The following is a 17,362-nucleotide window of genomic DNA, read 5'->3' on the forward strand; positions in this document are numbered from 1 at the left end:
GATGCCATGTGCACGAATCCCGATGGTTTTGTTATTCTTGTCATCTCCTGTTGCTTACAGCTTTGCTTGAAGTGATACAAAATAGCTGAAGAGAGCAGTGAGAGGAAAAGAGGGGTGGCAGCAGTTTAGATACTGACCTGATAACTGATACCACAGAATCACAGAATATCCCAGCTGGAAGGGACCCACAGGGATCATCAATCCAGCTCCTGGCCCTGCACAGACACCCCAACAATCCCACCCTGGGCATCCCTGAGAACGTTTTCCAAACTCTCCTGGAGCTCTGGCAGCCTCGGGGCTGTGCCCATTCCCTGGGGAGCCTGGGCAGTGCCCAGCACCCTCTGGGGGAAGAACCTTTCCTGATATCCAACCTAAACCTCCCTGGCACAGCTCCAGCTGTTCCCTGGGGTCCTCCTGTCCCTGGTCACAGAGGGAAGAGCCCAGAGCTGTCCCTTGTGAGGAGCTGGAGACTGGGATCAAGTCTCTCAGTTTCCTCCAGGTTGAGCAAACCAAGTGCTCTCAGATGTGTTCCGAGTTAATTCTGTAGTTAATGGCGTATTTGTTACCTGTGAAAATTTTACTCCTCAAATTATTGTCTGGTGGAGGGCTATCCCAGCCAGCCCTGCTCCAGGGAAGGGGCTGTTGCAGCTGGAGGGAAGGTGGCCAGTATAGGGACACCCATGGGGTTTTCTTTTTAAACGCACTAATAAGACCCCAAAGTCTCTCCCATTGTCCTCAAAGGTCATCTTTACTCTGAGCCCTCCTTTTCCCCTCCCCATGTGTGGAAGCAGCTGTTTACCTGAGGCTGAACTGCACCTCTGGGAGAGATTTGGGGCTCACTTCTAAATTGTACTGTATCTCCCTGTCCTGGGTTGTCCCAAAAAAAAAAAAAAAAAAACCACCAAAAAAAACCCCAAAATCTTATTTGTCATCTGAGTTCACCTTTCCCTTGCTAAAAGCTGCCTTCAAAATGTATTTGGTATAAGCATTCATTTAAAAAACAGGCTTGTAAAAATGTAATATATGAAATGTTAAAAAAAATCCTTTTCACAGTGTTTGGAAGAGACCTTATCCTGCAAATTATCCTAGAGCTGGTTTCCCTCTTGTCACCTGAGTCCCTCCCCAGCCTTTTTATTTTCCATCTTTTAGAATCACAGAATCATTTGGGTTGGAAAAGCCCTCCCAGATAATCAAATTCAACTGTTCCCTCAGCACTGCCGAGGCCCCCCATGTCCCCAAGTGCCACATGGCTTTTAACTCTCTCCAGGGGTGGGGTCTCCACCAGCTGGGCAGCTGGGCCAGGGCTGGACAAGGCTTTGGGAAATGGAATTTTCCCTCATGCCCAATCTGAACCTCCCCTGGTGCAACTTGAGTCCATTCCCTCTAATCCTGTCCCTGTTCCCTGGGAGCAGAGCCCAACCATCCCCAGCTCCCCCTCCTGTCAGGGAGTTGTGCAGAGCCACAAGGTCCCCCCTGAGCCTCCTTTTCTCCAGGCTGAGCCCCTTTCCCAGCTCCCCCAGCCTCTCCTGGTGCTCCAGCCCCAAATCCAGCTCCATTCCCTTCCCTGGACATGCTCCAGCCCCTCAGTGTCTTATCCCACCTCAGGCTGAGCTGCTGATGTCCTGTCAACCTCAGTTTTTTTGTTTGGCTTTCCAAGTGACTCAGGTGAATTTGGCTGAGTTCCAGTTGTTGGAATGTTGTCCCCCAGAATCCTCTGGCCACAGGCAGGGGACCAAGCCCAGGGTGGTGCTTCAACCCTCCTCACCCTGCCCAGTGTGGTGGCACCTGTTTGCTGGGGGCAGCCCTTGCCTCACAGTGTCTCTTACCTGCTTTGGGACACCCCCAGTAGCACTGGAAATGGTGAAAATTAGGAGAAGAAGAGAAAAGGTTGGATGTGGGAAAAAATCAGGATTGACATTCTTGGTCATTTCACAGTCGCATAATTTTGCTTTCAGTAACATTTAAATTTTGAAGAAAGTATTATCAGAGTAATTCTCTAGATTTCTTTAATAATTCATACACATGTACAAAAATATTCCAGGCTTTCTGACTCTCCTGTTGTATCCAGATGTCTGGAAGTGCCAGAAGAGGGCACTGGTAGTTTGTTAATGTCCTGCTGGGGTAAGGCATCTTCCCAGCTCCGAGTTTTCCAACAGTCGATTTCCTCCTCCTGAGGGCAGTGCAGTGTTGATCGCCTTCAGTACAGGAGTTTGCTTCACCCGGAGTTAATAATAAATGCATGACACTACAGAGAATTCCTGTGTCATTTCTTTCCCTGCAGATGATTATTCTTGTGTTTTTCATTGCTAAATACAGTCATCTTTTTAAAATGGATATATCATCTATTTAAGATGGAGCTGCTCCCTTGTGTGTGGAGCCATAGGTGGTCAGAGGTGAAGCCCTATGCCTGTTCTCATTCCAAGGGTATTTATGTTGGATTGTTTGGCTCTGCTGGCTCCTCAGGTTATCCCACATTACGGATAGAGAAGAATGATCTGAGAAGTGTCACTCTTATGGAGGCCAAAGCCAAAGTGAAGGACATAGCCATCTCCAGGGAGAGGATCACCCTCAAAGACGTGCTCCAAGAAGGTATTTGCAGCACTCAGACACTTCATTCCTACAACATGCTGTAGATATATAAATACAAATAGATGGATATTTATTTACAGACTTTCTGAAATCATTCACAGATGACGTTTCTGTTCTTTGTAGCTTTGGTGGATGGGAGGAATGATGAGTTATGTTTGCATTTAGGGCGTGGGGGTGGGGAAAGCAGCTTCCAGAATTAATTGGGCTGGGGGAGTGCCCAGGTGTGCTCAGTAAGTCATTGAGCTTGTCTGTCTTAATAACCTGCTCCCTGAAATGATGGGTGACTGAGGGGAAGGGTAATCACTCCAGGCTCTCAGTACCAAGGTAACTCACTTTTGGGAGTTCCTACAGGAGAGCTGCTCTTAACAGCAGAAAAATCAAAGCAAAACCAACCCAAAGCCCAAAAAAACTTCAGTTGTCCAAATTTGGTGTCTCAGTTTGATAACTTTGCTTTGGAAATCCAATTGGCAGATGCAACATTTACAGTGCTGATATAAAAGATTCAGAGACTACCTGGTTGTTTTCATGGAATATCCTGAGTTGGAAGGACCACAAGGATCATCCAGTTCCTGAATTGTTCACTCTTTGTTTACTGTGCACTTTGAAAGTGTTCATGCACAACATTAATTGATTCTTGTTGATACTGAATTTGAAAAATAGGCTTAAATATTTAGTTTTCTTTGTCATTCACCTTTACTGCTGCAATTTCAAGTCTCTGTTCCGTGAGAAATCAAACTTCCTGAAGCTGGAGATTGGAGATAATCATCCTTTGGAGGCAGAGTGCTTTATATTAGTCTAAGCAGCAGTGGAGGATGTTTCCATTCTTGTTCAGTGTGTGCCTCTGAACCTCTGGGGTGGCAGCTCCGTGCTCACTTCCAGTGTGAGCTCTGCAAAAACATTCCTTGGCATGTGGGATGTGCTTTGTGCTCCTCGGGGCTGCCTGGGGCTGGGATGTTGGGAGTCACCCATGACTAGAAGTGACTCAGTGCCCCAGCAACGCCTCAGATGTTTGGTGGCAGAGCTGCCCTGTTCTGCCAGATGAGGCAGAAGGAGCTGTTGAATGCAGTTTGGACCCAGTTAATCCTGGGATCTTGTTTCTTAGCCTCCAGCTGTTACTTTGAGTCAGAACCTTCAAAAGTTAAGCACAGAGTCATTAAGGTTAGAAAAGCCCTTTGAGGTCATCGAGTCCAAACACTCGCCCAGCAATGCCAATTTCACCCACGTCCCCAAGTGCCACATCCACATGTCAGAGGACATAGAAGAGCTGACCAATTTTAGTTCAGGATCATAGTGGTGTTGAGTCTCTGCCACTGAAGAACAAAAGAGCTTCAGAGGGGAAGAAGCTGATAAAGTAAATGCATGCATGGAACTTTTTTACAGATCTTGGCCACAGATTCATTATAAACATCACTTAGATTCATTATAAACTTCACATAGATTCATTATAAGCTTCACCTGCTTTTACATTTTGGAAATATGCATTTAGGCACTTTCTCGAAGTCTTCAAGAACCGAGGCAGGAGGAATTTAGTTGCTGTTAAGTAATTCAGGGTGTTGTGGTTGCCTGAGAGTCTCCTGAGTTCAGCTGCTGCTTAGTGAAATTGCAATTTGAAGACCCCTCTCATGCAGGGCTTCCTTGCAGCCCCAGGGTAGGTGACAGAAGTGTTGCACTGCCCCTGTTAAAGGTATTTAGAAACAAATAAGACCTCTATTTCATACTGTCAAAGATCTTTCAACCTAGTCAGGCAGGAGGAATCCTTGGGAAGGGGCTGTTATGCTGGAATAGACTATCTGGAGATGATGCACACCTTGGTGCAGAAAAGTGTTGCCGAGCTGAGCAGTAAAAGCCAATTAATTCTCTGCGTGTTGCCAGTTGTTCTCAGCCCAGCTTCTCAGAGCAGCTCCTCTTCCTGCAATAGCATCAGTAACAGCTTGTGAATGGAAAAATGCTGGAGAGTCTGAATGACCCCCAAACAAACCCAGCACCTTTCAGCTGAGGTGAAACTTGTGAATAATGTGATGCTGGCTGTTTCCAAGTGTTCCCTGTGTGCTGGCTGGCCAGAATTGCTGTTTCCTTGTGAATGTTTCCAAAACAACTTGGTCCTTGTGAGAAGTGCCTTGGCTTAGAATTGCAGGCTGGGTGGGTGAGAAAAGGGAGCTGGAGTTCTTAGTGCAGGGAGTTGACTGAAGTGCCACAAATAAACCATCATCAATTTGATATTTAATTTCACTGGGCTCTGCTGCTATCACTAGTTCACTCTCATGCTTTTCCCCTTAAGTTTTATTTATGTAAAATTTCAGCATTTGCTGCCTGTAGTTATGAATCCTCCTCGTGCTGGAGAGCAGTTGGGTTCTCTCTTGGTGACTTTATAGGGTTTGGAGACACCTTAACTGCAGGCGTTCCTCACTTTCAGCTGTGAAAGGTACTGTTTGCTTAAGATACTCCTAATGTTATCAGTGGTTCTTAACCACACTTTACTGATTGGATGTTCTGTTCCTAGGCACATTTGGGCGCATTTTCCATGGAATTCTAATAGAAGAAAAAGACCCCAGTAAAGAGAAACAAGTTTTTGTCAAAACTGTTAAAGGTATGTTTGCATGAAGGAGCGGGTTTGTGTGCAGGTGTCTGAACTGTGCTGCAGGCTGAGGGTGCCAAACCTGGCTTTACAACAACCCCCTTCTCCCCAAAATACACAAATAATGAAAAGCAAAAGCAGTTGGGATGCTTCCTTCAGCCACAGAGAACAGCAATCTTATATGGAAGAAAAATGCATGTGTTCTCCACCAGTGCCTTCAGTCATCACCCTTGAATACTTTTGTTTATTATTCTTCTAAGTAAAAAATTATATTGTTTTTTTTTCCCCAGCATGTCATTGTCTTCCCAGTCACAGCCTTGTCCCCTGCAAATTCCTGAAAGACACCTGAAATGTATCTTAAAAATCTTTTACAAATGCATGGCTGTTCAAAAAACAGGGCATAATTTCTGCCTTCCTTAAGCTTTGCAACTGAAGCGTGAGAATTGGCATTTAGAACTGAATTTATCCAAATGCAGCACCTGTGTTCAGGAAATACCTTGAAATGGGGATAGGCAGACTTAAGGAGCAAGGTGGGCGTAGATGAAAAAATTGCAAATGTCTGTCACATGTATCCCATGTGTATATTACAAGTATCCTACATGTATCCCTATGTTTAATGTATCCTACATCTCTCCCTTCCTCTGCAATCATCACAAGTTCTCTTTTTTGTCAAATTCCCAGTACAGGGGTTGTTTTACCACTTATTTTTGTCATTTCAGTTGGGTGTCTCATTGCCTTTGTTTTTTCATTTGACAACTTCTTTAATTATTTTTTGCAAAAAAAAAAAGCATCTATAAGAATTTCAACTCTTTTTTTTTTTTTTTTTTTTTTTTTTTTTTTTTTTTTTTTTGCCTAGCTATTAATTTTTGAAGATACTGATTGGGAGGTGGGGAAGCTGCTGAATTTTGTTGTTGAATCTTTCTGCTACCCATTTATTCTCTGCCACCTTTAAAAGAAATATTTTGCTTAAAGGAAGCAGCCACCGTGGTCTGTTTCTGACACAATCAGATGTGTGTGGTGCTCTTCTCTCACATGATATAGAATCATGGAATGGTTTGGGTTGGGGGGGACCTCAGAGCTCTACCCCCTGCCATGGGCAGGGACACCTTCCACTATCCCAGGCTGCTCCAAGCCCCATCCAGCCTGGCCTTGGACACTGCCAGGGATCCAGGGACAGCCACAGCTTCTCTGGGCAACCTGTGCCAGGGCCTGCCCACCCTCCTAGGGAAGAATTTCTTCCCAATATCCCATCTAATCCTGCTGTCTGGCAGCTTAAATCATGTCCTGTCCCTCCATCTCTTGTCCCAAGTCCCTCTCCTGCTCTCCTGGAGCCCCTTTTGGGGGCTCTTAAGTTCTCCCTGGAGCCTTCTCTTCTCCACGTGAACACCCCTGGCTCTCCCAGCCTGGCTTCTCTTATTTAAAAACCAAGAAATTTGCTTATTTTCAGTATTTTGGGAACGTTTTCTGAATTCTGCCTTCTTCTGTTCCCTTTCCCTGCCAAACAGTTCTGTCTTTTTTTATTTTCTTGGCTCTTATTTAATAATAGCTCTGAAAAACTTAGCCCTTGGCACGCGAGCTACTTTTTATAGCATTGAATTAAACAACATAACATTTATCAAAAGTGATCTTTATTTAGCTGCCTCCCATGACCTGTTATTGAATTGTTTTCCCAAAATGGGACTTCCAATGCACTCCTAAATCCATAATTCTCCCTTACAGTGGCTTGTGTCTGTGACACATTCGTCCTATAGGAAAAAGCTCTTCCCTTTGCAGGGAGGGATTCACTGCAGTGAACTGGAGCATGGTCCTCAGGCAGTGATGGCATTCATAGGGTCACTGTAGAGAATTTCCCAGCATTAAAAAAGATCTGTGTGTAAAAAGTGTAGGGTAGGTTTTGCTGATACTTGGGCTTGGGCAGCAGAATTTTGCAAGGAGAAGAACCTGTAACATCCCCTCTCCTCACAGCAGCTCATTTGCAGTGCTGATGTTACACAGTTTCATTTTCACATTTGTAATAAGTTGGGAATTTGATCTGGTTGGAAGAAAAAAACCTGCAAAAAATCTCTTGTAAGCAGAGTTTTTCCTTGATCTCAGTCATTCTGTGGCCACACACACACTGCTGTTCTGGCACAAGCAGAAGCAGGGCAGGACCATAAAAGCTTGATGGGTATGAGAACCATTAAACTGACTTAAGTATCTCTTTGCTGAAGGCAGTAAAGCCTGAGGGTCATGGAAAATAGACAAGGAATAAAGGCTTTGTCTGTGGAGTTAAATTATCCCTTCCCAAAAGTATGAGCTGCTCCAGAACTGCCTTGTTTAACCCAGAGGTGCATTCTGAAAGTGATAAAATGAAGTCCAGTGGTGGCCCAAATGTCAGGAAACAATGGGGAGTGGGGGTATCCCAGATCTTTAGAAAATGTGAACTGAGGTTCTTCGAGTAGGTACCGTGAGGAAGAATAACCTCCTTGAGAGAAAAAACACCTCTTTTATCTCACCAGGATCAGAGCTTGAGAAACTGAAGACACTGTTCTGACATTAGGGGAGTTGTTATAGCTTTAAACCTAGAATTTCAAGAGAATCCTAGAATCCCAGAATGGTTTGGGTTGGAAGGGACCTTAAAGCCCATCTCATCCCACCCCTGCCATGGGCAGGGACACCTTCCACTGGGCCAAGTTGCTCCAAGCCTTGTTCAACCTGGCCTTGGACACTTCCAAGGATCCAGGGGTAGCTTCTCTGGGCACCCTGTGCCAGTGTCTGACCTCACAGGGAAGAATAAATAAATTTTTAAAAAATTGTCTTCCTTATGTCAAATGTAAATCTACCCTTTTCCTGTTTAAAACGTTGCCCCTTGTCCTGTCCCTGCAAGTCGTGATCAAAAGTCTGTTTCAGTCTTTCTTACAATCCAAAAGCCACAGAAAGGTGTCCTTGGAAAATTTTCTTCTCCAGGCCGAACCTGCCCAGCCCAGCAAGTGTTACAGATGGGCTAAGAGCTTGGGTTTGTTGGCTGTTAGGAGAAGAGCTCTGTGCCACGCGGGCGGGTGTCAAGGTTGTGCTGTTCCAGGAGTGGTTTCTGAATGAAAATCCACGAAGAAAAATCTTGCCCTAAGTGCCTGCCACAATGAATCTCTTTTCATGTGTCCCTCCTTCAGCTGTCAGTGTACTACAGCATCCATACCCTTTTAAGAGGGGTTATTTCCAATAGTGTGGACAGAGGGAATGTGCTGTCAGTTTTCCCATTTCCTGTGCCGGGGAAGGTGAATGTTGTGGCTGTTGTCCTCATCAGGCAATAGTTATATCTGTGGGTATTTCCTGCTCTGGAGGGAGAGTGATTGCAGCCTTGTCACTTTGTCTCTTCCCCATATTCTTTCCCTGTGGTTAATTGTTGCTCCCAAAGGATCAGTTGACTGCAGTAACTTCCCACTTTCCTTCCCTGATGTTTCCCAGAGCTCTAGTGAGATGTAGAGCATTGCTATTAACCAGGAGAGTGAAAACTGGATCCCTGATTTCTCTGAACTTTGTGTTTGTTCCCCTTCTGAAGTGATCTGCTCTTAAAGGAGTCAGTAATACACAAAAACTGAGAGAGCCTGGACCTGCCTGAGAGGTGGAAGAGCCCATCCAGAGAGTTTCCTGAAATATTCTGTATTCCCTGTTGTCTCAAGCTGGGGTAGAACTATTAGGTCAGACTCTCAAATAGCAAGTTTGAGCCTGATTAGGCAGTATCAGTGCAGGGGTTGAATAGGTTGAGTGTGCTTGTTCAGCATGATCTGACTGGTTTCTCATCCGCCACAGAATTTGGGGTCTTTCATTTGAACACTTCATGAAGTTATTGAAGTACTTTTGAAGCGATTCAGTGATTACTTGTTCTGTAGCTCTTAAATTGATGAGGTGTAAAAATTGGAGATGCTTCTCTTGAAGCCTCAACACCACATCTCTTATAAAGACTGATTAAAGGATTCGTCCCTGGGTTTTACTCCAGATCCTTAAAAGAGTTTTTTCTTTCATGGAGCTTTAGTTCACTCCAGGGAGAAAGTTGTAACATGCCCATGGCAGTGACAAAGTTTCTACATGCAGGTTCATGAAATAGATGAGTTTATAAGGGTTTTTTTGATGCTGTATCATCTGTATCTGGGTGCCTGAGCCTTCTGATATGAGCAGTGCCTTGTGCCAAGGAGAGCTTAAAAGGAAAATGGATCTCTTGGCTTTCTGGAAACTCTAGTAACTTCAGACTGCCAAGATCCCAAGCTCTGGGGAAAAGGTGTGACTTGTTCAGGCTGTCCTACATCCTTCATATTGGCCATATAGTTGTTGTGTTGTCTTTGCACTTTAAACTTCCACTGTGTTCATTTGCTAGGCAAGGTGCTCAAAGTCATAGTTACTTTCACCCTTAGACGTTTCAGTGGAAAATTCGCCTTCATTCTGTCTTCAGACACTGATGAAGATTGAGGATGTGTGTCATTGCCAGCAAGAGCAAGGATATGTTATCTAGAATATCTGGGATTTTGGAGTCTTTGGATCAACACAACCTGAACACGTTCTTCGTTAGAAAGATGAGAGACTTAGCTGGCATTTGCTTTCTTCGTTGTGTTTTTTTGTTTTACAGAAAAATTGTGTTACGAGGGTGGAATGCTTCGCTTTCCAATCAGAGGTTTCCAATCCCTCTCAGTTTTGGGAAGTGTCTCTGATGGCATGTTTCTCCAAGCTGGCATTACATCTCTTGCCAGGGTTTAACAGATCCTTCCAGCCTTTCTGGGGAATCTTCTAAATCATCTGATGTCAGAGGAGGAAGAAAACACACAGGTTTCACCTTTGATTTAAAGAACACTTTGTTTAATGGTGCTTTTCCTGTGAAGGAGAAAATTCTTAGCAAAACAAATGGAATTGTGTTATTCCAGGAACATATGAAGTGAGTGTGAGCTGTGCAGAGGCCTGACTCATTTAGGATGTTCTGGCCAAGGTACACTTTTGGTAAAAACAACGCAGTGTGCAGTTCAAGATAACCCGGCTGCTCCCATTTTGTGTTCTAACCACTTAACATTTTTCTGATGTACGAGGAAGGAGTGTTTGGAAACAAACCATCCATGGAAAGCACTGGAAACAAAGTCAGTGTTGACAAAGGTCAGCTCTTTAAACTTTATTGTTCTACCAACTTTTAATAATGCTTTAGTTCTGTCATCTCAGGTCACTAAAAGACTTTCAGCATTCTTGGCTACCTCTGACATTTTACTATTTAGATTTTTTAAATTTATTGCTAGTCTAGTTAAGAGGAGATGCCCCATTCCTGAGAGTGCTCAGGCCAGGCTGGACAGGGCTTGGAGCGTCATGATCTAGTAGAAGGTGTCCCTGCCCAAGGCAGGAAGTGGAGTGAGATGAGCTTTGTGGTCCCTTCCAACCTAAACCATTCAATGATTGCAAGATTGATGACCTTTTAGGACTTCATGCAGTTGGGAAGTGTTGAAATAGAAATCCTGAGAATTCAGGCTGTGCCAAGCAGGAGAAAGCAATGGGCATGTTTAGGGGATTTAAATGTGGACAAGCAGCTCTGTGTTAACCAGGGTGAAGGTTTCTTATTCACACGAAATAGGTACCAGAACTTGGAGCATCCACAGTTGTTCTCAAGGCGTCATGTTTCAATTGATGGAATTTGCTATTCTGGGCAGTTTGTTCTTAAAAAGCACAGCCTTGTGAAAATAGTTCTAAATTTAAGGTTGTACCTTAAACATACAGTATTTTAATTAATTGTTCAAAAGTATTTAATCTTCCAAAACCAGAGTGCAGGATCCTGTTTCTGAAGAATATAGCTTATGCCAAAAAAAATAAATCAAGAGTTAACTGCTCATCTGAGCTAAATTCTTGAGTGTCTCTATAAAGGAAGATACTTGAATTTAAAGAATTTGGGATAAGTAGCAAATTTTTGAATATCAGCCTAAAAAATGCACTTCATTTTTAATTTAATCCTAGTTCTTTAGGAAAATACCCTGAGACATCTAAAGCAGTACAATATGCTTAAGAAAATACTGAGGCGATGATTTCCAAAGTATTGTACTGCATCATTTAAAGATTTGTTATTCCATGTGCTAAAAGATACTCACCTGCAGGACACTTAAATTTACATACAGTTAAAATCTCTACTTGTACATCAGTTTTATTATGTGCTGTCCCTTCACCTTTGGACCAGGACATCAGTCATGTCTCTCTTTCCCAGTTTCACTTTCAACTTACTTAACACTTTCAGATTCACTTTGAGTTAAATGGATTATTGAGCAAAGAGCTTTTTAATTCCTTCTCTTTGCTGCTGCTTCCTGGATTCTGGTGTTACTGTTACACGGGGAACTAAGACTGTCCCTAAATCCTGATTTTCTCTGCCCTTTTCTGTGGTTTAAAACTGCATGTGCATTTGTAATGTAGGAAAACCAGAATAGCATTCCCTTATTTTAGCAGTGTCATGTTGACTCAATCCCAAGATCTATTAAAATTAGGCTTGGATTTGTCAGTGTGAGCTGCCTTGCTTTGCAGAATAGACTCATGTGGTTGATACTTGATGCTTGGATACCAGGATTGGAAGAGAAATCCTGCTCTCTGGAAATTTTATCAGGACTAAGTGTGGTGTCCCGTGCTGTAACCTCCTCCTGCTGTGGTTTGGAGTGCATGTCTTACCTTTACAGGAGACTGGAATTCTGTAGGATGCAGGGCTGCCTTGGAAAGCAGGGGGATGTTGATTTGTGGAAGTGATGACCTGAACACCTCCTGCAGCTCCGAGCTGCAAACAGGAGCAGAGAGTGCTGAGCTCAGTCTGTGGCAGGAGGAAGCATCAGATGCTCCACTTGGCTCTGTCTGGCTCCTGGGGCCTCGAAATTTTAAAGCTGAAATATTTTTTATATTTCCTTTCTATATCCTTTCTGCCTATGAAAAAGCAGGTTGGATCATGACTTACTGCATTCCTTTAGCATCCTTCTGGTGAAGGAAAGTTGTGAAGGTTACCTGCTAGGAGCATTAAAATTGTCCTGTACAACAGATGTGAGCACAGGCGTTGAATTACTTCCAAAGACTCATGTAGAGGGGTTAAAGCAATACTCAGGCATGCATTTTCTTTGAACTCAGGTGGAATTCTGCCTTGGGAGCAGTTTTACCTAACTAATTGCCATGCAGAAACAGCAGTAATTAACAAGAATGTGTTGATATGGGGAGCATTTATCCCCTGGAGCTGCTCTAGTCCTGCACTCTCAATTCCTGTGACGGCTGTGCCTGCCTGTGTGGCTGTCAGCCTTCAATAACTGGAGCTTGTGCACTTTGTCATGGGATATTGGGCAAAGTCTACAAGGTTGAAAAATAATGGCAATAGAAGCTTGTGAAAACAGGCAGGTGTGTAGAAAATGGGCTGTGTAAGTGTTGTGATGTGGGGGAGCATTACCTTGCAATATGAAGCAGGAGGAAGTCCAGACGGGAACAAGCCGTTACAAATGGTCCAAAGATGAGAAAAGCTGCAGGTAAAACATATTCTTAAATACTGAGGTTGGAAACATTCATCAGGAGCCTTGGAGCTCCTGGCTGTAGCATTTGCAGAGCTGCTTCTGAGAAGGAATCTTGAGAGAATCTGCTGTTACTGCCTGTGGCAGGCTGTGAGAGAGTTCAAATGTGACTCAGTTCAGTTTTGAAGCCTGTGGTTACATGGGTTTTCTGCTTTGTCTTCTGAAGAAACAGATTTCAGTGACCATTCTACATTCAGAAGTCTCTCAAATTGTTATGCTGCCTGAGAGGGGGTTGTGGTGAGGTGGGTGTCAATCTGTTCTCCCAGGGAATAGGGTACAGGACAAGAAGAAATTGCCTCAAGTTGCCCCAGGGGAAGTTTAGGTTGGATATTAGGGAAAAATTCTTCCCAGAAAGGGCTGTCCAGCCCTGGCACAGCTGCCCAGAGCAGTGGTGGAGTCCCCATTCCTGAAGGGATTTAACAGATGTGTGAATGTGGCACTTGGGGACGTGGGTTAGGAGTGGCTTTGGCAGTGCTGGAGGAATGAGTGGACTTGATCTTGGAGGGCTTTTCCAACCTAAAGGATTCTGTGGTCCTACTTAAGCTCTACTGTGCAATTTTGAGGTTCTGGGAGGTCTGCCTTACAAAGTGACTCATGAAAACATCCAGCTAATCAGTTCCCCACTGCAATATCCAGGTAATTGCTGCTTCTCATCTCTGCTGTGTCCTTTGGGGTGTGGAGAGACTTATCCTGGTGAGGCAGAGCCTGGTGCCCCGGAGCTGATGAGTGCCTGGTCTCAGAGCAGGCAATCCCCTTCAGTTTAGTGTCATCACAGAACTTCCCCAAGTTCTTTTCACCTGATGATTCATGTGATCGACGAATGATAATGAACAAAGATTTTAAAATACATTTTTGCAGCTGGATTTTAAGAAGTTGGTAAAAGTGGAATAGGTGTTTTTTCTCCCCGTGAACTAGGCAGGGCCCCAGCACATCCCAGCACAGAGGGATCAGCCTCTTCTGTAAAACCAGCAATGCCAAGAGCCCCATTGTGCTTGGGTGCATACAAATCCTGTGATATCAGGAGGTAAACCTGCAGCTCCATCAGAGCTTGGAATCCTGCCTTGTTCTTGCCCTGGGCCTCGGGGCAGGCTTTCACAGCCAGGCTTCTGGATAGAACCAGGGCTTGGAGAGCATCTTCCTCTCTGGAATGCATTTACATCTATCTCAGTCTTGGTTTTAAGCACCTTTTGAAAGTTGGACATTTTTGGTCCTAACTGAGCATCTGGAATATTTCTGGGTGTTAAATCTTCCTCTGAACTTCCCTGAAGTTGCTGCTCTTTGGTTTCTCAGCTGTTGGTGCATGATCACCTTATGGAAATCTGGCTGCTCCTCATGACTATCCAACTGCAACTCCATTCATGGCTGAGCACTGACATGTTCTTAATCACAAATAATGGTAATTCCTCAGTTCAGCTTTTTTCAGGGCTTTAAGGAAGTTTGCAATGAGCCCTTGTTGCCTTGCCCTGGAGCACTCAACTTAAATTCAGGGCTGTTCCTGGTGCCCAGATTTAATAAATGGGAGACTGTGACCTCCTCAGTTGTGTCTCCAAGTAGGTGTTGTAATTTCAGAGGTTTCTGGCTCTGTGGGAGGCTTTGTCCCCCTCTCCCCTCTGTAGCTGTGTGTGTGGCTGTGCTCCTATCCGACAACTTCACGGATCCGGGGCAGACAAAAGGAGCCACAAAAGCCCGTGGGCATCCCGTGGGTTTGACAGGATCCTCCCCCTGTTTCGTTTGAGTGGCTGCACAAACAGCTCTGAGAAGAAAACAAGGTGTGTGTGCTTACGTGTAGCACTCGGGGATTGACACAGTTTGGGGAATTTGGGATTACACACTGGCCCACGCAGGAAGATGAAATCTGTAGAATTCATCTCACTATGTGCTTGGAAAAGATCTCAGCAAGATTTGTTTCTCTTATCAAAACTAGAAATGGTGGGTTTGCTGGATTGGTTTCAAGGGTTTTTAGTACAGGATGCTCAGATTCACCGAGCCCTCACAACAAAAAAAATGTAATAATGCCAAAATCACCTTCGTCCTGGTCTGTGAAGATGTGTGTGTTGCTTGCTCAAAAGTGGTTATAGTCTACTAAATGTGACAGAGTTTGTTTAACTGAACTTTTTCCTTTGTAACTGATGAAAATGGCCTTAAAAGGAAGCTTGATTCCAGTGGGGACTGTTGCAGTAGCAGTATTTTGGTGTTCTTTTCTCCCTTTTGACAAGAATCACTCCAAGAAGTGGTGATTAATATTGTGTTTTGAATTATATCTAGTACAAACCCACAATAATCAAATTGTGTGGTGGTTCTAAATTGGCACTGGTCTCAACTTAGGGGAGGATTAGCCATGAACACTATTGTTTGTTCTGAGTCTGTTGAATTTGTTGGTGTTGGGTAAGTTTTTTGCCATGCAGAAAACAAGGAAATAATATTGATAAGCAAACACAATATGGATGGTGGGACTGTTTCACAAGATAAGATTTCAGTTTCCGTATATACTTGCCTGGGAGTCAATCATCCTTTTGGATCAACCACTATAACGTGGAGAGAAAACAACAGAACGTCACAGTGACCTGCTGGAAACTTCCCTGAGTGCTGGAAAGGGAAAGGCTTTGGCAGAAGAGTCACCATGAGGAGATGAATGGGTGCATTGTCCAAACCAGCCTGACTCGTTCTGTAGATCTGAAATCCACTCTTAAACAGTCTCTGATTTAAAGCTTCAAATTATTGCTTGGTGGCTCTTATAATTAAAAGCAAACCAGTTCAGCAAGCACAGGGCCAGAGAGTGTGTGAGGAGTTAATCAGCTTAAACTCACACCCAGGAATTTCTTTCCTCCCTTCATCATGTGCTGGGTGAAGAGGTTGAGGTCTTTGGGCCCTGTAATTACTGCTGTTACACCTGAAGCTCTGTACAGGTAACCTGCTCCTCTGACTTCTCAGAATCTGCTTTTCCACCTCCCTTTTTAATGCTGGCTTTTAGAACTGCCTGATTCAGTCATTCAAGGCTGTGTAACTTTGTTTTAATGTAGGATCTTGGTTTTTCTTTCCTCTTTCCAAGCCTTTTTCATCTGTGTTGTACACAAGCAAATTTATCAAGTGTCCAGCCCACAGGGGTAGGACCTTCTCTTTCTCATGCTTCTGTTGGAGTGCAGACCAGAGACTTCAGCTGGCCATGGCTTCAGTGTCTCCTGCACTGCAAGAACCTGTTCCTACCATCCCCACATACAGAGTTGTTATCAAATAGAAGGGAATCATAGATTTGATTTTGTTGGAAAAACCCTCCAAGACCATCGAGTCCAACCATTCCCCCAGTGCTGTCAAGACCACCACTCAAAGTGCCTCACCCACACAGATTTAAACCCCTCCAGATTTAAATCTTCAACCACTGCCCCAGGCAGCCTGTTCCAATGTCTGCCCATCCTTTCTATCAATAAATATTCCCCAATATCCAGTTTGAACCTCCTCTGGTGCTATTTAAAGCTGTTCCCTCTCATCCCGTCCCTGTTCCCTGGGAGCAGAGCCCGATTCCCCCAGCTGCTCCCTCCTCTCAGGGAGTTGTGCAGAGCCAGAAGGTTCCCCCTGAGCCTCCTTTTCTCCAGGCTGAGCCCCTTTCCCAGCTTCCTCAGCCTCTCCTGGTGCTCCAGCCCCTAATCCAGCTCCATTCCCTTCCCTGGACACGCTCCAGCCCCTCGATGTCCTTGTAGTGATGGGCCCAAAAGCACTGACTTATTTTATTTTTATATATATATATATATATATCCTGTAATATACCACAGCCATAATTGTCACTAATTTAGTGGCACCTCTGATCTTCTCCAGAGTGCTCCCATCACTCTTCACTCAGCCAGAGTCACGTTTTCTTTTGCAGGGCTCAGACTCAGTTAGGAAAGGGTGTCAGGGCTGTACAGGAGCAGGATCAGACCTTGGAGGAGGGAAGAGAGCAGAGGATTTCTTGCCCATTCTTCCTCCCAGGGCAGTAAAACCTTGACTTGACTCATCCATGACGTGTAAATTCCCTCTAGTGCAGCAAGGAGAGCTCCTTGGGCTGTGCTCAGCTCTCCTGTGCCAGCTCCCTGCCAGAACTAGTCCCAGCACGAGGGAGACACAGAAAATGCTCCCAGGTGCGAGGAGGGTGGGATTGGGAGTGCTCTCGTTGATGTCTCCTTAAAATTCCCTGGAGGTTCTTGCCACCAAGGGGGGGGGGGAAACCCCCAAATACACAAAGAGTGGTGGGAAAGGGGTTCCAGGCACCACCTGTGCTTCTGCCCAGTGGACACTCTGATTGCTTTGGGTTACTGGAATGGTTGGACTTCAGGTGCCTGAATTTTAGCTGGCAGCAGTGGTTGTATTTATTTATTTATTTATTTTGAAAAGCGGGGGAGAGAACAGCAAACAGTTCTAAGGTTACCAAGAGTCAAGTGTGTCAAGCAGAGAGTAAGGAAATAAGTAAAGCTAGACATAAACAGCCTTCAGCCATGTGGCAGTAAACACCACTGTACCTGGAGTGGTAACTCAGCAGCAAAGCGGTGTCCTTGGAGCACATTCGTGCTTGGGAAGCATTTGGCACATCCCACTTCTTCCGTGGGCACCAGTCCTGTGTAGGATGGGACCACACTGCCCAGTGCAGCTGGCTTGTGCCTGCCCAGAAGCTGTCAGGAAGTGCAGAACCACAGTCTGTCAG

General features: G+C 44.7%; 1 protein-coding gene across 1 annotated transcript in view; it reads left to right on the forward strand.

Moving 5' to 3' along the window:
• Positions 1 to 17,362, forward strand: part of RYK (receptor like tyrosine kinase) — a 55,315-nt gene that overhangs the window by 27,587 nt on the left and 10,366 nt on the right. Inside the window, exons 8-9 of the mRNA XM_053951429.1 lie at positions 2,464 to 2,589; positions 5,090 to 5,176. Coding sequence (XP_053807404.1) covers positions 2,464 to 2,589; positions 5,090 to 5,176 — 213 coding nt within the window. The remainder of the gene's footprint in view (positions 1 to 2,463; positions 2,590 to 5,089; positions 5,177 to 17,362) is intronic.

This window comes from Vidua chalybeata, chromosome 10 (assembly GCF_026979565.1).
Source record: "Vidua chalybeata isolate OUT-0048 chromosome 10, bVidCha1 merged haplotype, whole genome shotgun sequence".
Classification (NCBI taxonomy): domain Eukaryota; kingdom Metazoa; phylum Chordata; class Aves; order Passeriformes; family Viduidae; genus Vidua; species Vidua chalybeata.